The 26,353-nt window shown below is 41.2% G+C and overlaps 2 protein-coding genes across 2 annotated transcripts; one reads left to right on the forward strand and one right to left on the reverse strand.

The window, feature by feature from the left end:
- Nucleotides 1-6,029: 6,029 nt before the first annotated feature.
- LOC143807791 (uncharacterized) lies at nucleotides 6,030-7,791 on the forward strand. Its single transcript, XM_077289722.1, has 4 exons — nucleotides 6,030-6,096; nucleotides 6,196-6,409; nucleotides 6,503-6,662; nucleotides 6,774-7,791. The coding sequence occupies exons 2-4, from the start codon at nucleotides 6,295-6,297 to the stop codon at nucleotides 7,789-7,791; spliced, it is 1,293 nt and encodes a 430-aa protein (XP_077145837.1). The 5' UTR covers nucleotides 6,030-6,096; nucleotides 6,196-6,294.
- A 12,249-nt stretch (nucleotides 7,792-20,040) lies between these two features.
- Nucleotides 20,041-21,669, reverse strand: GJA10 (gap junction protein alpha 10). The gene has a single exon (XM_077281702.1). The coding sequence runs from the start codon at nucleotides 21,667-21,669 to the stop codon at nucleotides 20,041-20,043; it is 1,629 nt and encodes a 542-aa protein (XP_077137817.1).
- Between the last annotated feature and the right edge of the window lie 4,684 nt (nucleotides 21,670-26,353).

Here is a 26,353-nt window from a genome sequence, read left to right on the forward strand (position 1 = left end):
TGATATAAAGATACCAAATGTAAATTTTTGGTGAAGCATCAACAACAAGTAAAACACAATTGTGAAGTTGAACGAAATTTATTGGTAATTTTAAATTTTTGTGGAAATTCAAAAACTGAAAAGTGGGGCGTGCAATATTATTCCACCCCTTTACTTTCAGTGCAGCAAACTCACTCCAGAAGTTCATTGTGGATCTCTGAATGATCCAATGTTGTCCTAAATGTCTAATGATGATAAATATAATCCACCTGTGTGTAATCGAGTCTCCGTATAAATGCACCTGCTCTGTGATAGTCTCAGGGTTCTGTTTGAAGCACAGAGAGCATCATGAAGGCCAAGGAACACAACAGGCAGGTCTGTGATACTGTTGTGGAGAAATTTAAAGCCGGATTTGGATACAAAATGATTTCCAAAACTTTAACCCCTTCATGACCTTGGGATTTTCCGTTTTTCCGTGTAATTTTTTCGCTCCCCTCCTTCCCAGAGCCATAACTTTTTTATTTTTCCATCAATATGGCCATTCATCATGCTATGCAGCAGAAATGCAGGCTTGCTATGAGCGCTGACCACAGGGTGGCACTCACAGCAGGCCGGCATCAGTAACCATAGAGGTCTCAAGGACCTCTATGGTTACTATTCAGAAGCATCGCTGACCCCCGATCATGTGACATGTGTCGGTGATGCACGCATTTCCGGCCACGCGGCCGGAAGTGGTAGTTGAATGCCGCTGTCTGCGTTTGACAGCGGCATTTAGCTAGTTAATAGCGGCAAGTGAATCGCGATTTCACCCGCCGCTATTGCGGGCACATGTCAGCTGTTCAAAACAGCTGACATGTCCCGGCTTTGATGCGGGCTCACCGCCAGAGCCCACATCAAATCGGGGGTTCTGACCTCGGACGTACTATCACGTCCGAGGTCATAAATTGGGTTAAACATCCCAAGGAGCACTGTGCAAGCGATCATATTATATTATATATGGAAGGAGTATCATACCACTGCAAATCTACCAAGACCCAGCCGTCCCTCTAAACTTCCATCTCAAACAAGGAGAAGACTGATCAGAGATTCAGCCAAGAGGCCCATGATCACTCTGGATGAACTGCAGAGATCTACAGCTGAGGTGGGACAGTCTGTCCATAGGACAACAATCAGTCATACACTGCACAAATCTGGCCTTTATGGAAGAGTGGCAAGAAGAAAGCCATTTCTCAAAGATATCCATAAAAAGTGTTGTTCAAAGTTAGCAACAAGCCACCTGGGAGACAAACCAAACATGTGGAAGAAGGTGCTCTGGTCAGATGAAACCAAAATTGAACTTTTTGGCAACAATGCCAAACTATATGTTTGGAGTAAAGGCAACACAGCTCATCACCCTGAACACACCATCCCCACTGTCAAACATGGTGGTGGCAGCATCATGGTTTGGGCCTGCTTTTCTTCAGCAGGGACAAGGAAGATGGTTAAAATTGATGGGAAGATGGATGGAGCCAAATACAGGACCATTCTTGAAGAAAACCTGTTGGAGTCTGCAAAAGACCTGAGACTGGGACGGAGATTTGTCTTCCAACAAGACAATGATCCCAAACATAAAGCAAAATCTACAATGAAATGGTTCACAAATAAACGTATCCAGGTGTTAGAATGGCCAAGTCAAAGTCCAGACCTCAATCCAATCGAGAATCTGTGGAAAGAGCTGAAAACTGCTGTTCACAAACCATCAAACCTCACTGAGCTCGAGCTGTTTGCCAAGGAAGAATGGGCAAGAATTTCATTCTCTCGTATGTACAAAATTGATAGAGACATACCCCAAGTGACTTGCAGCGGTAATCGCAGCAAAATGCGGCGCAACAAAGTATTAAGTTAAAGGGGCCGAATAATATTGCACGCCCCACTTTTCAGTTTTTGAATTTCCACAAATATTTAAAATAAGCAATAAATTTCGTTCAACTTCACAATTGTGTTCCACTTGTTGTTGATTCTTCACCAAAAATTTACATTTGGTATCTGTATGTTTGAAGCATGATATGTGGGAAAAGGTTGAAAAGTTCCAGGGGGCCGAATACTTTCGCAAGGCACTGTATATCCTTCTACCAGATAAGTTAAAAGAAAACATAGAACTTAATGCAATTTAACTCTGATTTATTTTATTTTTTTTATAAAGTTGCAAAACAAAATCTGTGTAGCTTTGAGGCAGATTTATTTATTTATCATTGCTTTCTAACCAAAAAAATGTACATTTCCCATTCTCTTAGGATTCACTTATGATTAGCAGCCTCCTTTATGACATATTAGCTTAAGAATAAGTTAAGAATTCCCAAAGTATAACTGAATTCCTTTTTGTCACTCATGAAGGGTGATGCATATTGCTGATGCTTTACTGGTGTAAACCCCATTTCTCTTGGTTTAAACAATGATGGAGCCAAAGATTTGCAGTTCACTGGCTAAGATAGACGATGGCTCCTTAAACAACACTGTCTGCTGCATCTGTTGTGCGAAGTCAGTGTCTTCCACATTAGGCACTATTTTTTCATGATAGAGGAAAGCTCCAGAAGCATGCTCTGAAAGAAATACAGAAAAGAAGGTAAGATTTTAAATGTATTAATTCACAGTGAAATAAAAATGTTATGACTCCTACTGAAAACAATTGCTACAATAAACATTAACCCCTTAGTGACAAGCTAATTTTTTCAAAACTGACATTCATTACTTAGGCTACTTTCACACTAGCGTTAACTGCATTACGTTTCAAAACGTCTTTTTTCAGAAAAAACGCATCCAGCAAAACTTTTTGCTGGATGCGTTTTTTTCCCATAGACTTGTATTGGCGACGTATGGCGACGGATTGGCATACGTCGTGTACGTTTTACGACGGATGCGTCGAAATTTGGCGACACGTCGTCTCAAAAAAACGTAGATTGTAGCGTTTTTTGTCTCCGCCTAAAAAACGTGTCGCGACGCATCCTGCGGCATACGTCGTTGGCTGCAATGGAAGCCTATGAGCGACGGATGCGTCGGGACACGTCGTACGACGCAATGCAGCGCTGCAATACGTTTTTTTTACACTGAGCATGCTCAGAAGCTGGATTTTGTTGCCAATTGGTCAGACACCCCCAAATCTATATAAACCTGGCCTGGGCCTTCAACCCCACATATGCCTGCAAGACCCATGAGAAGACTTCCAGCAAGAGCTAGCCAGCCACAAGACCCCAGCGTGACACAGGAGCCAGCCACAGGAAGGAGCCAGCCACAGGAAGGAGCCAGCCACAGGAAGGAGCCAGCCACAGGACTCCAGCCATAAGACCTCAGCCACAAGACCACAGCCTGACACAGGAGCCAGCCACAGGAAGGAGCCAGCCACGGGACTCCAGCCACAAGACTCCAGCCACCATAGAGCCAGTGTGAGTATTGCAATTTTTGTGTGCATCTGTGTGCCTGTGCATTTGTGTGTGTATATGAGGTACTGACTACAGAAAGAGCTTAAAACCTGAAGAGAACCTGAGGCCTGCCATCGTCCTGCACCAGCCAGTGCCATGCTAGAGTCCAGATGCAGCCTGATTCCAGCCACTGTGAAGACCTGCTGCTTCAGCCAAAGGATTGTCAGCCTTTTGTATGTGTGTGTGTGTGTGTATGCGTCTTCTGATTGGGTTCACCTTTCTGCCTTTGTTGTACATATGTGTATTTGCCTAAAGCTATGTGCGTGCATGTGTGTATTTTTGTACGGCTGTGTGCTTTTGTATCATGTGCCTGCACCATATTATGCCTTTGCCAATTTTATGCCTGTTCATGTGGGAGGGTATGTGTCCATGTGCAGGATTGCATCAGGATGTGGTCAGGATTTTCCATCAGTATTTGTACGCCAAAACTAGGAGTGGGTGATCAAAGCAAAAGTATGCCTTTTTTCGTATTATACTTTACCTAATTTTTACACTCCTGGTTTTGGCTTACAAATACTGATGGAAAATCCTGACCAAATTCTGAGGCGATCCTGAATGTGGACACATACCATGCATGTTTTTTGTGTGCGTCTTGTTGATTGCATGTGCATTTGTCCATGCTGTAATAGGTTATTTGCCTTTTTCTGATGTATTGACTGTATAGTGGTCTGTGCAGCATGTGGTTTTATTTTTATTTTTTTTTTTAAATCTGATGTGTTTTTTAAAAAAGTCTAGCGGTCTGCAGCTTGTGGTTTGAATGTGTGAGTGTGGGTTTTTTCTATTTAATAAAAGTGTTGATTTTTTTTAAATTACAGTTATAACCTTTTGCAGTTGAAGTACTTGTATTTAAAATAAAGAGCATGTCAGCTCCTAATTGTGATTTAAAAAAAAAAAGAGTGAAAAAAAAAATTATAATAAAATGTTTATAAAAAAAATGTCCGTAGTATTATTTCATAAAGGTAAATTTAAAACTGGTGTATGTACCAATGGTTACACATGCAATACAGGGTTGGTTGAGGGCTAATTTTTTTAATAAAGGTTAACCTGTATTTTTTTTTTTTTTTTTTTTTGGGGGGGGGGGGGGAGGTTATTTATTTTACATAAAATGTGTCAAATATATTTTTTCTTGGTGTTAACATTAAAAAATTTTATTTTATGGGACATGGAAATTAATGGTATATCGTGCCACTTTTTTGGGGGGGGGTTTTGGTGTTCACCTGTATGAACATTTCTGACATCATTTTAGTAGGGTGTTTATCATTGAGCATTACCTAGTTCAGGGGGTGGTCTAACTATAGATCCATTATACATATTAACAGATAAACCAGGACCGCTGCCCACCAGGACCACAGCCACCGGCTATCCACCAGGACCACATTTTCTATTCTTTAAAAGTAAGTTTTGAAGACCCCAAATCTGCTACTGCAATGTGTAGAGCAGATTGCAAGTGTCTTTTAACTTACAGAGCCACCAGGACCACAGCCACCGGCTATCCCACCAGGACCACAGCCACCGGCTATCCCACCAGGACCACAGCCACCGGCTATCCCACCAGGACCACAGCCACCGGCTATCCACCAGGACCACATTTTCTATTCTTTAAAAGTAAGTTTTGAAGACCCCAAATCTGCTACTGCAATGTGTAGAGCAGATTGCAAGTGTCTTTTAACTTACAGAGCCACCAGGACCACAGCCACCGGCTATCCCACCAGGACCACAGCCACCGGCTATCCCACCAGGACCACAGCCACCGGCTATCCCACCAGGACCACAGCCACCGGCTATCCACCAGGACCACATTTTCTATTCTTTAAAAGTAAGTTTTGAAGACCCCAAATCTGCTACTGCAATGTGTAGAGCAGATTGCAAGTGTCTTTTAACTTACAGAGCCACCAGGACCACAGCCACCGGCTATCCCACCAGGACCACAGCCACCGGCTATCCCACCAGGACCACAGCCACCGGCTATCCCACCAGGACCACAGCCACCGGCTATCCACCAGGACCACATTTTCTATTCTTTAAAAGTAAGTTTTGAAGACCCCAAATCTGCTACTGCAATGTGTAGAGCAGATTGCAAGTGTCTTTTTAACTTACAGAGCCACCAGGACCACAGCCACCGGCTATCCCACCAGGACCACAGCCACCGGCTATCCCACCAGGACCACAGCCACCGGCTATCCCACCAGGACCACAGCCACCGGCTATCCCACCAGGACCACAGCCACCGGCTATCCCACCAGGACCACAGCCACCGGCCTTTGTACATCAACAATGTCCTCTTCTGACAGCCCTCCTCCACAGCAACAGCGTTTATCGGTAAATTAACACAAAACTTTTTTTTTTTTTTAAATTTCTTTAAATTACATTTTTATGGATAACTACATGCATAAATTATGTTTCAACAGGAAGCTGAATCAGATGAGGAGCTGTCAGAAGGGGGCGAGACGGGTGGAGAGATGCAAGTGGAGGAGGAACCAAGTGTAAGTATTGGTGAAACAGTTGCTTTGCACATCACACTGCACCATACACAAAACAGATTACTAAACACCTGCCTACCTTAACTGAGAATTTGTTTCCTTTATTTCAGGCTGCTGCTGCCGCTGAAGGCTCTCCCAGACAGTCCCAGAGTCGGCGGACTCGTCGCCGCGGTCGGCCATCAGTGAGTTTTTTTTTTTTGGGGGGAGGGGGATTCTATTGGTACTTTAGTATTTCAGTGTACTAATTTGTTTGTTTTCCTTTTTTTTTTTTTTTGACACAGGCTTCACAGCGTGCTCCCGCAGAAGAGGAGGATGATGATGATGACATTGATGTAGACTGTCTCATCGAGGAGGTTCGTGAGCGGGAGCCGCTGTGGAACATGGCTGACCGCAGGCATGCAGATACCGGTGTCACCCGTCGGCTCTGGGACGAAGTGTGTCGCACCCTGTTTCCAAGGCGGGAGAGCCTTCATCCTCAGCAGCAGAGCAAACTAGGTAAGTATTCACTTTCCAGTGATGTTTTGAGCTGACTGTAATGTATTGCATTTACCAATTTTTTGTTTTTTCTTTTGATTCTTGTCTTCACAGTTGGAAAGGTTAGGAAGCGGTGGCGGTCACTGAGGGATCGCTTTAAGAGGGAATTCAATGATGAGATGAAGGCCCCGAGTGGCTCTGCAGGAAGGAAGAGGAGCAGATATAAATATGGCCAGGCCCTCTCCTTCCTGAGGCGAACCATGCTAAGCAGAGTGTAAGTATTCTACAGCCCAATTATAACCATGTTAACCTGTCTACTTAGTTTGCTTTCAGTCAGGGCTTTTTCATTCCAATGTATTAATTTCTTTTGTTTTTTCTTTCACAGCACCTTCTCCAGCCACCGGGCGCCTGCATCTTCCTCTGCGCCCTCTGGAGCGATCCCTCCTGAGTCCGCCACTGAGGGCCACGTCGGTAGGCCCCACACCTCTGTCCCCTCCTCTGACCCCTCTGTCCTCTCCTCTGACCCCTCTGTCCCCTCCACTTCATCCGCCCCAAGCAGTGGAGCATTATTGCAGGCTTCATTGCTCGCATCTGATGCTGAACAGTTAGCGTTCCCTTTACCCCACCCCTCTGATCCTGCCACCTCGACACCACCATTAGGTTCGTGGCGGCAGCGCCAGAGGGGTCAGGAAAGGAGCTATGCTCCTGAGTTCTTACACCTGAATGCATCCTTCCAAGGCTCTTTCAAAATTTTGGGAGAGCAAGTGACTGCTGGTTTCAACATGGTGCAATCACGCATCAGTGAAACAAGCCAGGAAACCAGCAGTCGCTTGGATAGGCTGCATTCAGCTGTAAGTCCCGATCCGGCCAACCTTTTTTTCCAATCCATGCTCATGAGCATGGAGAAGCTTTCTTTTGAGCAACAGATGCGGGTAATGAATACCTGCCATAATGCTGCACTGCAGGCCATTAATGAATCGACCCACACACCTCACCACACCTCCACTCCAATTCCACACCAGGCCCCATTTCCACACCATACCCCCCATTACCAAACCCAGCCCCAATACCCACACCAGCAGCATTACCAAACCCAGCTCCAATCCCCACACCAGCACCATTACCAAACCCCACGCCAGTCCCACTACCCTACCCAGTCACAATACCCGACCCAGTCCCCACAACAATCCCGGCCCCCAGACCAAATTACTTCCCCAATGTTTTCCTTACTGAACTTTTCTCTTCCACCTACCCCAACACCACCCCCCTCTGGTCAGCCTCTTGGTTTAACCCCCCCTTCCACTGCACCACAAACAAGTAGGGTTTCCCCACCTATCGACGTGGTCCAACCTTCCGGCCCATCCTCCTCTCATATCTCCACCCAACAATTTGAAAATTTGTAAATTGTTATTAATATAAATAATATTATAAAAAATGTTCACATTTTTCAAAAAAAAAGTTGGAAAATAAAAATATATTTTTTTTGCAAAACAAAAAAAAAAAAAAAAAAGAGTTAAAATAAAATTCGGATTACAATTCTACTCTTTGTGTGTGTGTGGATTTATTAAGGTTATATAATAAAAAAAGGTTTAATAAAAACAAACACCAGACATGTAAGAGGTATAACATAATGGTTTTACTAGCAAGAAAACCACGCTTTTGGGCCTTTTTTTTTGGGGGGGGGGGCAGAAACACTTTTTTTACATAACCAAAACACATGGGAAACAGGTTACACATGGGAAACAGGTTACACAATCATGTCTTGCCACGGGATCCGCCCGACAGGTGAGACAAAATAATCGGCAAACTGGTCCCTCATCCTTGTAACTGAACTTGTAGAGCGAAACGAGCTGCTGCGGTAGTCCCACAAGGTGGTCTCCAACTCTTCATCATCCAAAGAAACGGGCTCCTTTGACAGGACAAAGTTGTGGAGCACCACACAGGCTTTAACTACCTCGTCTATAGTTGTTGTTTTCAGCTTGATAGCCGTCAGCAGAACTCGCCACTTCGCCGTCAATATGCCAAAGGAACACTCCACTACTCTTCGTGCTCTAGTAAGCCGGTAATTAAAGACCCGCTTGGTATGGTTTAAGTTCCGGCTACTGTACGGTTTCAGTAGGTGCAGCGACAGTTGAAAGGCTTCATCACCTACAAAGACATATTCCAGGGCTGGGTCATTTGTTCCTGGCAGTGGTCTGGCTGGCGGAAAATCGTAGCTCTCTCCATAAAGGCAACGACCCATCGGAGAGTTTTTAAACACTTGCGAATCGTTGGACCGTCCATACGCTCCAATGTCCACGGCAAGGAACCTGCAGTTGGCGTCTGCAATAGCCATAAGGACGATGGAGAAATACTTCTTATAATTATAATACTCCGATCCTGTTCCTGCCGGTTTCGCAATCCTTATATGTTTCCCGTCAACTGCACCCACACAATTAGGGAAATTGCAAATTTGCTGAAACTCTTCTGCACTTCGCAACCAGATTTCCATGGATGGTTGGGGGATATACTCTGGTTGCAAAGTGGTCCAAACAGCCCGACATGTGTCCTTCACTATTCCAGAGATAGTTGAAATGCCCAGCCTGAACTGATAATGGAGCGAAGTCATAGATTCACCCGTAGCTAGGAAACTGTATAAAAAAAAAAATTAAAAATGTTAGAAAATATTGCACAGACAAACAATTTTTAATATGGCACTGTTAATTTTTTTTTTAAGGACAGGACACCCAATGAAACCAGCATGAAACCGGTGTTAAAAAACAGTGGAATGTCCGCCAAGAAAACCCAAACTACATGCTGCAGAAAATAGTGCGCAATATGTCAGCGCAGTATTGTCTGCAGCATGTAATATAACATTCAAAATGACCAATGACAGAAAAAAAGCAGTTGCATGTCATCAAACCCAAAAAAACCAAAAAAAAAAAAACAAAAAACTGCAGAACATGCAACGCAATTTTTCAGCGCAGTATTTTCTGCAGTCTGTTATCTAACATTCAATAGCAGCAATGACATTTAAATAAAGCAGTTGAATGTCCGCCAAGAAAACCCAAACTACATGCTGCAGAAAATAGTGCGCAATATGTCAGCGCAGTATTGTCTGCAGCATGTAATATAACATTCAAAATGACCAATGACAGAAAAAAAGCAGTTGCATGTCATCAAACCCAAAAAACCCAAAAAAAAAACAAAAAAAACTGCAGAACATGCAACGCAATTTTTCAGCGCAGTATTTTCTGCAGTCTGTTATCTAACATTCAATAGCAGCAATGACATTTAAATAAAGCAGTTGAATGTCCGCCAAGAAAACCCAAACTACATGCTGCAGAAAATAGTGCGCAATATGTCAGCGCAGTATTATCTGCAGCATGTAATATAACATTCAATATCAGCAATGAAATAAAAAAAAGAGGCTTACCGCAGGGTCACCATCAGCCGCTCCGCCGGTGTGATGGCAAGCCTCATCCTTGTATCCTGTCTTCGGATGACATCCTCCAGTTTTGCAAGCAAAAAATCGAAATGTTCCATCCTCATCCGCACATAGTTGTGGAATTTGTGTGGATTGTGCCGCAACTCCAGGTACAGAGTGGACTGGACACCCCGGGTCATCCGTAGTTGATTAATAGGATGAATCCACATTCGTCTTCGTCTCCGTTGCTGCAGAAGCATCCTACGCCTTTCCGCTGCCGCCTCCTTCTCCCGCACTATGATATCCAGGCGATTTGTCTCAAAGATAACGTCGGTAACCAAACTAGCAATCCTCCCAAGAACACCTTCCATCGCTGCCACAAAACTAAACCCACAAAGATGGGCTGTAAATACAGTACTATATAGTTTTTCAAATTTTCCAGTAGCCAATCAAATTTTGGGAGCCTCCCCTTTTAAAAACGGATCCGTCGGAAAAACGGATACAACGGATGGTAAAACGGATACAACGTATGCAACGCATCCAGTATTTTCGACGGAAACGTTTAGCGGATTTGCGACGGATCCGTCGAAATGCTGGATGCGTGGCATACGTTTGTCACCGTTTTTCACTTTTTTGACGCATCCGTTTTTTCGGCCAAAAAACGGATTTGCGACGTAATGCAGTTAACGCTAGTGTGAAACTAGCCTTAATGTGATAACACATTGTACTTTATGACAGTGGTAAATTTAGAAAGATATTTTCACAGTTATTGACAAAATTACTGGGAGTTTGAGGAAAACTTTAGAAAATTAACAATATTCAGACTTTGAAAATGTTTATATCCTTAAACCGGATTTCCAATTTATATAAATTGCATCAACTACTATTTACAAGTGCATCTCACAAAGTTAGAATGTCATCAAAAAGTTAATTTATTTCAGTTCTTCAATACAAAAAGTGAAACTCATATATTAGATAGTCATTACAAACAGAGTGATCTATTTCAAGTGTTTATTTCTGTTAATGCTGATTATTATGGCTTACAGCCAATGAAAACCTAAAAGTCATTATCTCAATAAATGTGAATACTTTATAACACCAACTTAAAAAAATGATTTTATAATCTGAAATGTTGGCCTACTGACATGTATGTTCAGTAAATGCACTCAATACTTGGTTGGGGCTCCTTTGGCATCAATTACTGCATCAATGCAGGGTGGCGTGGAGGCGATCAGCCTGTGACACTGCTGAGGTGTTATGGAAGCCCAGGTTGCTTTGATAGCAGCCTTCAGCTCGTCTGCATTGTTGGGTCTGGTGTCTCTCATCTTCTTCTTGACAATACCCCATAGATTCTCTATGGGGTTAAGGTATATGGTATAATAAGGTATAATAAATGAGTTTCACTTTTTGTATTGAAGAACTGAACTAAATTAACATTTTGATGTTATTCTAATTTTGTGAGATGCACCTGTTCTAATTACGCAGTGTGTTCAATGAGCACGGGTTATGCTTAATGCTGACATATGTCTGTACCATGTGTTTGGAATTGCTCACATACATTGAATGCATTAGTACATTTGATCTCACATTAGGTTTGAGCAATTTACCAAATAGTGTTATATTGCCAATAATACATTGTTAAAAAGAGAAAAAATAGGAAATTACTATTCATTCCGTGTGTGTGTAGCTGGAGCACAGTTTTACTTTGCAAGCTGATATACAAGATGCCAAGCTCCTAAGTTATAAGAAATACCAGTTGTTAGCGGTTATCCTTTGTTCCTGAATAAATACGGTATATATTCACTGTTGAATGGCTGGACAGTACAGAGATTAATCTGCTGCCAACAGGTTATGTGCCCAGAGACCCAGAAACCCAGAAACCCACAGACCCAGAGAACAGCACAGAGGAGAGAGAAGCACAGTGTACTAAAAAGAAGCAAAAATGGACACTAGCAGCAACTCTGAACTTCAGTGTCAAATCTGACTAACCAGAACTACTAATCCTGGAAAGTCAAGGTAAAGATGCTACTGATAAGAGAAAGTACATGGAAATACACACAGGAGTCTAGACCTGACCCACTATCAGAGGACTGGGTAGAGAAGGATCAACAAGCAGAAAGAACTATCTCCCTAAGTATAGATGATCAAATTGTGCATGTATGTAAACGTGAAACTGCACAAAAAATGTGGGAACAGCTGCAGAAAGTGCATGAAAGAATACATCTCAGCAATAAACTATTTAATGAGAAAGCTGTATCAGTATTAGCTAAAAAGGGCCAAGATATGCAGGATTACATTAAAAATACTCTAGAAATTGTAGAGTGCCTGCGGGGCATTGGGGAAGATTAAAGGATTTCAGTGTTGCTGCACTATTACTAAGTTGTATACCAAAAAACTATGACACGCTGACTTGTAACTGCACTAGATGCATGCCCAGATTATGGGCTTACATTGGAGAATGTCAGAGAGAAGCTTGTAGATGAGTATAAGTGAAAGACAGAAAATGTAAACAGCAATTGGTTAGCCAAAGCAGAATCTGCTATAAAAAAAACCCCAAGATCTACTCAAAAATAAAAGTCATTTGAAGGAAAAAATTTGAGTGTTTTGTCTGCAAGAAATCAGGGCACCTAAGGCTGACTGCAGAGTCTAGAAAGCTAGAACGAATCAGCTGAAAAAGGAAATAATCATCAAAGGGTTAAAAGTGCCATTATTAAAGAATATGAGACTTCAAGTATTGAAGCTCTGTTTACTGTCAATGCAAGTACATCAAAACATGCATGGTGTATAGACTCTGGGGCAACAAGTCATATGACTAATGACAGAAGCTTCTTCTTTAACCTTGACCAAAGTAAGTTAGAGACAGTGATCTTGGCTAATGGTCAGTATTAGTGATGAGCGAGTTTACTCGTTGCTCGGGTTTTCCCAAGCACGCTCGGGTGACCTCTGAGTATTTATGACTGCTCGGAGATTTAGTTTTCATCGCGGTAGCTGAATGATTTACAGCTAGTAGCCAGCATAAGTACATGTGGGGGTTGCCTGGTTGCTAGGGAATCCCCACATGTAATCAAGCAGGCTACTAGCTGTAAATCATTCAGCTGCCGGGATGAAAACTAAATCTCCGAGCAGTCATAAATACCTGGAGGTATAAACCCGAGCAACGAGTACACTCGCTCATCACTAGTCAGTATATGAATTCAGAGGGAAAAGGATATGGTTACATTAGTTGTCATGTCTCCCCAACACAAAGCAGAAAGATTCCAGTAAAGGACAAGCTCTATGTCCCTAGTCTTTAAAGCAATCTATTATGAAACTCACAAGACAAGGAAATAAAGTTATATTTAAAGATGACAGCTGTATCATGTCAAAAGAAGGCTATGCACTAGCAGGAGAAAAAAAATCAAAGATGAGTTGTACCAGCTAAATGCAAGGAAAGAGTATATACTGCTAAACATGGACTGCACAAGAAAGCACTACCCGAGGCAGAGCCACAATCAAAGGACAAGATGCAACATCTACCTGTCCATGAAAAACTGAAATGGATAAATGATGCTAGTGTGGAAATGAAGACCTTTGTCAACTTCAAACTTGGAAACTCACCAAACTACCACAAGTTAAAGCAATCAGATGAAAAATTGATTTTTAAGACCAAGTATGACTCTGAAGGCAAGATTCAGAGATATAAAGCAAGATTAGTTTCAACAGGATGTTCTCAGAAATATGATAACGCTTATGATTCCACGTTTTCTCCAATTTCTAAGCAGACCACATTCAGGACTCTAATGGCTATAGCTGCTGTACAAAATATGTTTTTCAGACATCTAAACTGCATTTGAAATGTTGACATTGAAGAGGACTTGTATATGACTCAACCTGAGGGTTAGATCAATGATGGTGAAGAGAATCTCGTTTGCAAACTACAAAAATCTCTCTATGGTCTTAAGCAATCAGCAAGAGCATGTAACACCAAAATGAACAAAGTCTTATTGGAAGGAGGATTTAAAATAGATCAAGAAGATCCGTGTTTATACACAAAATGTACAGACGGAAACTGGATGTATATTCTCTTATATGTGGAAGATCTGATTATGGTTCATCAAGAGGAAACAGAAATTGCAATGATGACTAAAATTCTGAATCAGCTTTTTGAAACTAAAGACCTTGGAAATGTGACATGTTATCTATGAATCCAGGTCCAAAGAGAAGAAGATAGAAGTTTTCTTCGAAACCAAAGTGCAAAAATCAACTCAATTCTGAATCAGTTTAGAATGTCAGAAGCCAAAGGTACAGTATATCAACCAGAAAGGAACCACACTACTTAAAGTTGTAATAAGAATATTATCTGTTCCCTATCAATGAGAAATCCAGATAGGCAGTGGGGGCACTTCTATACATAGCAACTATAACTCTACCGGATACTGCAGCAACATTTGGAATTCTCTGCAGATAGACTGGAATGCCGTTAAGAGAGTTCTTTGATATTTGAAAGAGACTCAAGATATAAATTTAAGGATATCTGCTACAGAAGATCAAAAACTCATAGGCTATGTGGATGCAGACAGGACTGGAGAAATAAAAGTTAATTTTAATCAATAGATCTTAGAATAATAATAAGTTCCACAATTGGATGTGTTTAAATAAAATGTCCCTGTGCTGAGATAATCTTATAAATGAGCCCCTGCTGTGTACTGTGTAATGGCTGTGTCTGACCGTGAAGGGACGACATGGTCTGATCATACCACAGTTCCTGGGCAGGGGGCTGGAAACAAAAGTGTATACAGATAGAAAAGCATGGGATCACAGCTGGTTCTTTTTGTAAGGTAAAACATTTCACTGCCTGTTTTTAAACAATGTTTTACTTCAAACAAAGAATCATTTGCGATTCCGTGCTGTAATGTCTGAACAATTTTTTTCTCCCTTCCTGGCCAAAAGATGTGGTGTGATCAGACCATGTTCCCTGCATTGTCAGACACAGCCATTACACAGTACATGGACACATTTATATGATTATCTCAGCACAGGAACATTTCATTTAAACACATCCAAATGTGGAAATCATTATTATTCGAAGATTTATTGATTAAAATTAACTTTTTCATGGGAAACCCATTTAAGTGTTCATAAATTGGTAAGCAGCTATTTGTTCAAGCTTGGGGAAAGTTCAATTTCTTGGTCTAGCACAAAAGATGTGTCTGTAGCCTTGTCATCTACAGAAGCAGAGTATGTGTCTGCAGCCCTCACAAGTCAATAAGTCATTTGGTTACTGCATACATCAAGGTGGCACTGCTGATATTACTGTTTTTACAACTATTATAATTTTGTATTTTTTTTTGCATTTTAGGGTATTAAATCAATAATTATTATTTCCTGGAAAACCCTTTGAACAAAGTGACAGCTTAGCATCAGTTTAGAAAATTATAATTCATAAGTGACAATGAATATGCTTACAAGTCCTGCAATCACTTTTCAAAAATGATAGCCGAGATACAGTCATATGAAAAAGTATGGGCACCCCTATTAATCTTAAGCTTAAAGTTTTATAAAAATGTTTTTGTTTGCAACAGCTATTTCAGTTTCATGTATCTAATAACTGTTGGACACAGTAATGTTTCTGCTTTGAAATGAGGTTTATTGTACTAACAGAAAATGTGCAATCTGCATTCAAACAAAATTTGACAGGTGCATAAGTATGGGCACCCTTATCATTTTCTTGTTTTAAATACTCCTACCTACTTTTTACTGACTTACTAAAGCACTTTTTTTGGTTTTGTAACCTCATTAAGCTTTGAACTTCATAGCCCGGTGTATGCAATCATGAGAAAAGCTACTTAAAGTGGCCACTTGCAAGTTGTTCTCCTGGTTGAATCTCCTCCGAAGAGTGGCATCATGGGCTCCTCAAAACAACTGCCAAATGATCTGAAAACAAAGATTATTCAACATAGTTGTTCAGGGGAAGGATACAAAAAGCTGTCTCAGAGATTTAACCTGTCAATTTCCACTGTGAGGAACATAGTAAGGAAATGGAAGAACACAGGTACAGTTCTTGTTAAGGCCAGAAGTGGCAGGCCAAAAAAACATCAGAAAGGCAGAGAAGAAGAATGGTGAGATCAGTCAAGGACAATCCTCAGACCATCTCCAGAGAGCTGCAGCATCAACTTGCTGCAGATGGTGTCACTGTGCATCGGTCAACTATTCAACGCACTGTGTTTTTTTGCCGCCATGCATAACACCTTTTTGTATTACCAAACAACTTAATCTTGGTTTCATGAGTCCACAGGACCTTCTTCCAAAAAGAAATTGGCTTCTCCAAATGTGCTTTTGCATACCTCAGCCGACTCTGTTTGTGGCGTGCTTGCAGAAACGGCTTCTTTCGCATCACTCTCCCATACAGCTCCTTGTGCAAAGTGTGTTGTATAGTTGACCGATGCACAGTGACACCATCTGCAGCAAGTTGATGCTGCAGATCTCTGGAGGTGGCCTGAGGATTGTCCTTGACTAATCTCACCATTCTTCTTCTCTGCCTTTCTGATGTTTTTCTTGGCCTGCCACTTCTGGCCATAACAAGAACTGTACCTGTGTTCTTCCATTTCCTTACTATGTTCCTCACAGTGGAAATTGACAGGTTAAACCTCTGAGACAGCTTTTTGTATCCTTCCCCTGAACAACTATGTTGAATAATCTTTGTTTTCAGATCATTTGACAGTTGTTTTGAGGAGTCCATGATGCCACTCTTCGGAGGAGATTCAAACAGGAGAACAACTTGCAAGTGGCCACTTTAAGTAGCTTTTCTCATGATTGCATAGACCTGGCTATGAAGCTCAAAGCTCAATGAGGTTACAAAACCAAAAAAAGTGCTTTAGTAAGTCAGTAAAAAGTAGGTAGGAGTATTTAAAACAAGAAAATGATAAGGGTGCCCATACTTATGCACCTGTCAAATTTTGTTTGAATGCAGATTGCACATTTTCTGTTAGTACAATAAACCTCATTTCAAGGCAGAAACATTACTGTGTCCAACAGTTATTAGATATATGAAACTGAAATAGCTGTTGCAAAAAAAAACAATTTTTATAAAACATTAAGCTTAAGATTAATAGGGGTGCCCAAACTTTTTCATATGACTGTATAATTAATAAAAACCTATTGCCCTGATACATCAAAACTGGAATTTTCTTGCCGGTCTTGATGAAGGGACATGGTGGGGTCAGATGCTCCTAATTCATGATGCACACCTCTTCATGAATCAACAGCGTCTGACAAGCGACATGCGACTCCAGTCCCTTACTGGAGTAAAATATCTTGCACAAGAAATGCCACAGCTCATCATGAATTGGCGAGCTGTAGCATGGCGCCTCTGTCATGCCCCAGTGACACCCATTTTGGCTGAGCTCAGAGAAACTGGAGAAAAAAAAATGAGTTTTTCATCAGTGATTTTCATATATTGAAATATAGATTAAAAAAATGAAAACATTTTGCTTACTCATTCCATGTGCTGTCCATGATTTTCACAGACCCATAGACTTTTGGGTAGTTTGGATCCGTCACACAGATCAAAAAGCGGACATGTTTCTATCAATATTTTGCAGAAACACGTGCACAAAAAAATGGACAGCTCCATAGTTTCTAATGGGTACAAGTTATGTTCTATCTGTGATAATCATGAAGAGAACACATACCGGTACATGAAAAATTAATGTCTGAATGAGATCAAACTTTAATATAAAAACTGTCCACTTATATTTAAAATACCTATGTGGCCACTACCTTAAGAAAAAACATTTTTAATTTAAACAATACAGAGTATAAAAGTTTTTGGGTCAATATTATGATGACATCTGAACTTTAATTATTGCTTGTCCCCGAGGGAAAATTAGATCATGAAAGATATTGATTTCATCAATTGTCTGAGTTCACAGTAGGAAAAAAATGCATATAATGGACAAAAAACAAATGTTTTTCTTACTATACATGTTGAGCAGTATAGTAGTCATGAATATCAGTAGAAAGAAAATGGAATCTATTTTTCTTTGTGATAATCATCTGTAATTAGGAGTGGACATACCGCCAGTGCGACCAGTACAACTGCACCACAGCCCGGAGGTGGAGGGAGGCCCTTGCAGGCAGGGGCATACTGCCCCTAGCAGCAGACCACACAGCAGCTATGGCGCCACTCAGTAAAGATTACGGGCAGGAGTGTGAGGTGTCACGCAGAATCGGGTCCCTCTGACATCACCCGTAATTATTCTGGTACCCAGAGTCGGGGAGAGGGTGGATGTTATGGTTCTGGTGGTTAGAAACACATGAACTGACCAAATAAGTAAACCAAAAATAAGGACAAGCTCTGGGAATGTGGGAACTTTACTGACCGCAATCCAGATCCTATCAACACACACTATAGGCAGCCGTGGAGCGTACCTAACTCGGCCTAGACGCCTCTTCACAGCCTGAGAAACTAGCTACCCCTAGAGAGAAACAAAGCCTCACTTGCCTCAGAGAAATTTTCCCCAAAGTGAGAGCAGCCCCCCACAAATAATAACGGTGAGATAAGGGGAAAACACAAACATAGAAATGAAAACAGGTTTTAGCAAATGAGGCCCGCTAATCACTAAATAGTCAGAGGATAGCAAGGAATCTGTGCGGTCAGTATAAAATACTACCAAAATTATCCACGCAGAGAATACAAAAAGACCCCCACACCGACTCACGATGTGAGGGGCGCAACTCCGCACCCCAGAGCTTCCAGCTAGCAATCAAATAGCATATAAGCAAGCTGGACTGAACTCATCATATACTGAGAAACATTTTCAGAAAGCAATGAGCAAAAATGAACTAGCATGAACTTAGCTTCTCCACGAGGAGACAGGTCACAAGGGAAGTCCCAGAGAGATCTGAACCAGTACTGAATACAACGACAGCAGGCAACAAGTAAAGGTCCAGATGGAGTTAAATAGGCAGCAGGCCTAGCAGGAAACGAGGCAGCTGGGGTCCAGCTACAGACCAGCCGTAACACTCAAAGCCACCAGAGGGAGCCATGAACAGAACTCACAAAGTACCACTCATGACCACAGGAGGGAGCCCGAGAACGGAATTCACAACAGGTGGTGCGCAGAGTGCAGGAATTAAAAAAGGGGGCATGTCATGCAGGGAGAAAGGGCACTTGCCAATGAACGCTTACCCCACCAGACTAATGAGAGCGCTCACTGGCTGCCATCTCTGTCAAGGGTCTGCAGTCTTGTCCTGAATAGAGCAGAGTTATGCATTCTTGTTCTCTGCTCTATTCATGATCCATAGAGCTGAAGTGCTACGCTTTGCTATTTCCATCAGCTCCATAGACAATGATTAAAGTAGATACCAAATGATACAGATACCAGACATATAATTTAAGATAATATATACATGGTTTGGCTCTGCCGGTTCCAGCAGTTATCACATAACCACGAGGATGCTCATTGGCACTGTCATGTGCCAACTAGAGTGTCAGCCACGTCTTGCAATGTTCTATTTACCGATATATTTGATACTCTAGTTGTCACGTGACTGCAAGTATGACTGCGTCGGAACCAGCAGAAACTATTCCTAACTGATTATATATATATATATATATATATATATATATATATATATATATACATATACATATATATATATATATACTGTATATATATATATACAGTATATATATACAGTATCTCCATCTCAGTGAAAACATATATATATATATATATATATAGTATATATATCTCCATCTCAGTGAAAAAAAATATAAATCAATTATATTTTTTAGAGGTGTAGGGGGACCCAAACAGAACTTTTGCTACGGTGCCTTGTGATTTCTATGTACCCCCTGCTTGCAGGGCGGTAATAATGAGGGCAATGTAGCCTGTTTTTTGTAGCCCAAGGCTCCGGTGGTCCCATTGCGAGATTGCCTTCACCATAAGCTGTGTACCAGGTAGTAAGGGTGGCCCAGACACATTTCTTACACATGGGCCCCAAGCTGTCAGTGTCCGCCCCTGTCAGTAGTTGAATAAAGATTTTTAGAGACAGTAGATCTCTTTCTTAAATAATGCTACTCCTTCATGTATCTGAAGAGCTGAATACTCTCAAGTACACTAAATAAGTAATTATGCCTGAGTGAAACTCACACAGTTGCTGCTTACCACCAGATAATCTTCTTCTGATCTACAGTAATTCCAAGAATTTATAGCAAATGGTGGGAATTTACCTACAGAATAGTACAATGGTGGACCAAAGACTACACCAATAGCCTGTAAAGAGGAGAAGACTTTGACAGTCGGCCTCTACTTGCCATTGACATTCTGCGCCCGGATGGGGGAGGTGGTGTAATTCTGGAGCTTTCCTCTCGTCTTCTTGACTCAGATCCTGAACCATTTCTTGAATCAGAGCTATCTGGGTCACTGGCCAGTCTGCCCTCTGAGAACCCTCTGGAGGTGGAGCTCACTTTGCGTTGTCCACTATCTGGAGAGTCACTTCGATCTTCAGCAAAGTCTTTGCAGCTACTGACTCTGCTGTATTTGCGCAATGCTGTTGGGATCTCTATATGGCTTGAATGAAGGCATGATTTGAGTGGATGCACTGCACTATGCCTTGTTTGATCCAAAGATTGATGGCTTTTAAGGCAGCTCTTGGACCCGAGACAACTGTTACGTTGAGATTTCCTGTTTGAATCCTCACTGCTAGATGAGAGATTCCTCTTCTGTATGGAAGAAATGTGGGCTTCTTCTCTATGCTCTCCTGTGTGATGATCAAGGGAAGTCTTGTTGAGAACTTGTCCATGGTGTTGGTCAATGTGATTACCAATCCTCTGACGCTCTACATAACGAGACTGTCCACTATGTTGATCTGTGTTAAGTTGGTCGACACTTCTTTTATGTTTTTCTGTAGCCATAACTTTACTAAACTGATTTTGGTCACAAATCATGTGTATATCTTTAAATCCAGGTGCTGGTGGAAGGTAGGCTGGCAATCCAACTGTGTCCAATTGCTGGTCAGGTATCAATTTGTAGCCACTTGAGGACACAGGAATAATCTTGTTTGGTGAAGAATTACTTAGCATACAAACCTGCTGCACTGAGCTCTTCTTAGACTTGCAAATGCTTATTTCATCCTCTGTCACATTGGAAATTTGTTTCCCATAAAGTCCTTTTCTGATCCTCTTTATACCTAAATGAAAGATTTCCAAAATATTCAGAAACAGTGACACAGCAGCTATACTGTGCATAAAGACCATAAATATAGTCTTCTCTGTTGGTCTTGAAACAAAGCAGTCTACTACATTTGGACAAGGAGAACGGTAACATTTATACAAAGGGTTAAGGTCAAATCCATACAAAAAATACTGGCCCACCATAAAGCCAACTTCCAAAACTGATCTAGTTAGGATATGCAGCACGTATGTACGTAATAGTGATCCTCTAAGGGGGGCCTTGTTGACTTTCTTTTGCTCCTCTAGCTTTCTTAGCTCTTTCTCAAGTCTCCTGTGTTCATCAATAACGATTTCCAATGCTTCCATCTCTGCCCTGAGCTGTGCTTTTTTTCTTTGCCTCTCTTTTTCCAGAGCTCTCAGTCTGTAAAGTGCATGTCCCATGTACACAAGGGATGGAGAAGACACAAAGATTATTTGTAATACCCAGTAGCGAATAAGTGAGATAGGGAATGCTTGGTCATAACAAACATTCCTGCAACCTGGTTGTTCCGTGTTACATATAAATTCCTCCTGTTCATCATCCCAAACATCTTCAGCTGCCACTCCAAGCACCAACATCCGAAATATGAAGAGGATAGTGAGCCATATTTTCCCAATTATGGTTGAATGAATGTGAACTTCTTCAAGTATGCTTCCTAGCAAGTTCCAGTCACCCATTTTCACACTGACATGCCTATAATAACAAAATTGCATTTCATTTGTTGAGAATGTTCTTTTTTACAGGTCGTCAAACATTACAAAAAAATAACATTTTCTGATTATCCCATTACCCTTCCATCTATCTCTTCACAATGACATAAGTCCAATTGTGCACTTATAAACTTTACTGTCTGACCTGAGCTTGTACACTTGCATGTTTATGATGGAGTCGAGGGAAATAGCTGATGTTTATGGCCGGCTTTATAAGCTAGATATCAATATGTATCGGGCTCAAATGTGATCATGCTAAAAATAATACAATTACTATTGAATAATTTACTTTTTAATTAATTAAATTATTGATTTAATAGTTATTTCAGCACTCAATTGCATTTGTCCATTAAGTGATGATCTGATCAGCAACAACAGCACGGAACTAATGTAAATGGCTGTTAGTGATCTGATGTTGGAATATTTGTGTTGTAATTAGGAAAATGTGTTCATGTTATTTTAGGAAACCTCCAGTATCTACAACAAGAATTTGTCAGGGATACTCAATGAAGTATTAACCTCTATCATCCCTGATGAGTACTCATTGACAACTCTGTTCCCTACATAACAATGCTACTCAGTAGCTGGCGTAAATTACTTGCACTTGCAAAATTTCACTTCCTAAACAGTATAGGGTATTAGACTGGCCTATGGGAGAAATATTATCATATTATCTAGTTAACAAGCATATATGTGGAGGGTATACATAGTCTTAGGTTTATTTATTGAACACAACTGTTTAACCAAATGTAATAATTACTAGATTTCAATAAAATCTAATGCTGTTACACGGTGTTTAAGACCTGTGATAGTTTCCAAAATGTTCAAAATAGGCAAGATAATTGTCATTAATTACATGAATCTATTAACCAATAAATTACCATTGGAAACAAAATGGGATTCTAGATGTTTGTATTTAAGAATTTCTTCTAGATCCATAGGTAATGCATTTCTGGTTGTTCTAGCTAGGGGGTCAAAGGATCATGAAAGCATTTACTTTATAAAAGCAAAAACAATGTATGTATATATATATACTGTAAATTAACAGAATTAACAGAGCAAAATTGAAATTGTGCATTAGTTTACCATGATCTAAGCTAATTTACAAGTCCTGTCATTATCCTCCGTGACATGGATGTAGACAATTCAATTTGCATCGTATCAGACTTACCTAATGTATAGAGATATGGCCGCACATCACTGGCACATCCTCTGTGTTGGTTGTTGCTGGCACTGGTAAATGAAAGTTCTTGTGTTAAATATAGTTGGGAGTCAACAGGGCATAATTCTGAGAAACTACATATTGATAAACCAGAGTATAAAAACAGCAATTGATTATGTTGTCTCTGAAAAGCGCCTGTGGCGAGCATGAATTGTTGGTGCGGTGAGCTGTTACCCCATCCTGAGGCTTTGTTTCAACTTCTATTTTTTTTGCATATTTTTGTATCACCAGTCTTCTTAAAAATTAAATAAAAAACTGAAATTGTTTATGCCTAACCTAAGGCAAGGTTTCTTATATAATTCAACTAGAGAATGAGATATTGCATTGTTGTGTAGTTCTTATAACGGTCATGTCAATAGAAAGTAATCAATCGGGCATGTCCGATTTTATGCTTCCCTGCACCATGTGCTATTTAGAGAACAGCTGTCAGAAAGCTGTGTGGCCACGATTCTTCACAGGAAAAACATAGACTTATAAAAAAGAAAATATCAGCAATATTCTGATGGATTAGAAGGTATCTGCACCAGAGGAATATCATACACAGTGGTGGTCATTACCTGGGAAATCACAGATCAGCAGTTCCCAGCACTGTTTGTAGGGTAGATTTGTTTTCAATCTACAGAGTCACTGGGTAACTCTTTCTTGTACAGTGTAAGCTCTAATTGTCAGTAGAGGCCTCTATTTTTCTTGCTTTTAGAGTGTAAGCTCTAATGGTAAGCAAGTCATTTTGCTCGCTCTCTCGTGTAGATTGTCAGTTCTTATGATCATGGTCCTCTCTCTCTTCTGTAGAGTAGAGTTTAAAGAGGTTTGAAATGATTTGAATAGGAGGCAGATGTGCAGTACCTGGTCACGGCCACTATTAGGACGCCGTCACACTAGCGAGTTTTACGGATGTATGAGCGTATAAACTACGTCCGTAAAATTCGCATTACACACGGCCCAATGATTCCCTATGTCCCAGCTTCTATCTGCCGTATATTACGCATCCGTAATATACGGTCTTGTACGGCCGTAGAAAATCGCAGCATGCTGCTTTTGTCACCGTATTGCGCAAAAAAATCGCCAATGAAAGTCTATGAGGGCGAGAAAAATACGGATTCCACACGGACCAGCAGTGTGACTTGCGAGAAATACGCAGCGGTGTTAGTGAAAAGCCGGTAATTCAATTGCCGGCTTTTCATTTCTCCTTCCCAAACCCGACAGGATATGAGACATGGTTTACATACAGTAAACCATCTCATATCCCCTTTTTTTTTGCATATTCCACACTACTAATGTTAGTAGTGTGTATGTGCAAAATGTGGCCGCTGTAGCTGCTAAAATAAATGGTTAAATGGCGGAAAAAATTGGCGTGGGCTCCCGCGCAATTTTCTCCGCCAGAGTGGTAAAGCCAGTGACTGAGAGCAGATATTAATAGCCAGGAGAGGGTCCATGGTTATTGGCCCCCCCGTGGCTAAAAACATCTGCCCCCAGCCACCCCAGAAAAGGCACATCTGGAAGATGCGCCTATTCTGGCACTTGGCCACTCTCTTCCCACTCCCGTGTAGCGGTGGGATATGGGGTAATGAAGGGTTAATGCCACCTTGCTATTGTAAGGTGACATTAAGCCAGATTAATAATGGAGAGGCGTCAATTATGCCACCTATCCATTATTAATCCAATTGTATGAAAGGGTTAAAAAAAAACCACACATTATTAAAAAGTATTTTAATGAAATAAACACACAGGTTGTTTTAATATTTTATTGCTCTCTCAATCCACCTGAAGACCCTCGCTTGGCAAAATAATAAACCAACAATATACATACCTTCTGTTGATCTGTCACGTCCCACGAAGTAAATCCATCTGAAGGGGTTAAATAATTTTACAGGCAGGAGCTGTGCTAAAGCACTCGCTCGTGCCTGTAAACCCCGGGTGCTGAAAGGAAAGCTGGGTGATCTGTACTTACATTGAGTCGCGGTGAGGCGCCATCTGCTGGATGTCCTCATATGAACTCGAGCGTGGGAACTTTTCCAAGGCTCCAGTTCATGAGGACATCCAGCAGAGGGCGCCTCACCGCGACTCAATGTAAGTACAGATCACCCAGCTTTCCTTTCAGCACCCGGGGTTTACAGGCACGAGCGAGTGCTTTAGCACAGCTCCTGCCTGTAAAATTATTTAACCCCTTCAGATGGATTTACTTCGTGGGACGTGACAGATCAACAGAAGGTATGTATATTGTTGGTTTATTATTTTGCCAAGCGAGGGTCTTCAGGTGGATTGAGAGAGCAATAAAATATTAAAACAACCTGTGTGTTTATTTCATTAAAATACTTTTTAATAATGTGTGTTTTTTTTTAACCCTTTCATACAATTGGATTAATAATGGATAGGTGACATAATTGACGCCTCTCCATTATTAATCTGGCTTAATGTCACCTTACAATAGCAAGGTGGCATTAACCCTTCATTACCCCATATCCCACCGCTACACGGGAGTGGGAAGAGAGTGGCCAAGTGCCAGAATAGGCGCATCTTCCAGATGTGCCTTTTCTGGGGTGGCTGGGGGCAGATGTTTTTAGCCACGGGGGGGCCAATAACCATGGACCCTCTCCTGGCTATTAATATCTGCTCTCAGTCACTGGCTTTACCACTCTGGCGGAGAAAATTGCGCGGGAGCCCACGCCAATTTTTTCCGCCATTTAACCCATTATTTTAGCAGCTACAGCGCCCACATTTTGCACATACACACTACTAACATTAGTAGTGTGGAATATGCAAAAAAAAAGGGGATATGAGATGGTTTACTGTATGTAAACCATGTCTCATATCCTGTCGGGTTTGGGAAGGAGAAATGAGAAGCCGGCAATTGAATTACCGGCTTTTCACATATATCGCACTGAATTAAATATAAATACAGAATATATATATATGTGTCTCAATGACATATATATATATATATATATACTGTATATACGTTTTAACGAACATTTGAGAACATAAATCCATTAGATGTCGGTTTTGCAAGCCTGCGAGAAAATATCGCAGTACGGATGCTGTTATGATCTGGTGGCCTAAGAGCAGCATGAGACGTACTATGGAGAAGGTGGTACCTGTACTGACCGCAGACCCTGAACTTAACACCGCAACTAGAAGTAGCCGTGGAATGTACCTAGCGCTCCCTGGACATCTCGACACAGCCGGAGGACTAATTACCCCTAGAGATAGAAAAGGGAAAACTATCTTGCCTCAGAGAAAATTCCCAAAGGATAGGCAGCCCCCCACAAATATTGACTGTGAGAGGAGAGGGAAAAAACATACACAGACTGAAATCAGAATTTAGCAAAGGAGGCCACTTCTAGCTAAATAGAAAGGATAGGACAGAGTACTATGCGGTCAGTAATAAAACACTAGAAAATATCCACCACAGAAAATACAAAAACTCCACAG

Source organism: Ranitomeya variabilis, chromosome 2, assembly GCF_051348905.1.
Source record: "Ranitomeya variabilis isolate aRanVar5 chromosome 2, aRanVar5.hap1, whole genome shotgun sequence".
NCBI lineage: Eukaryota > Metazoa > Chordata > Amphibia > Anura > Dendrobatidae > Ranitomeya > Ranitomeya variabilis.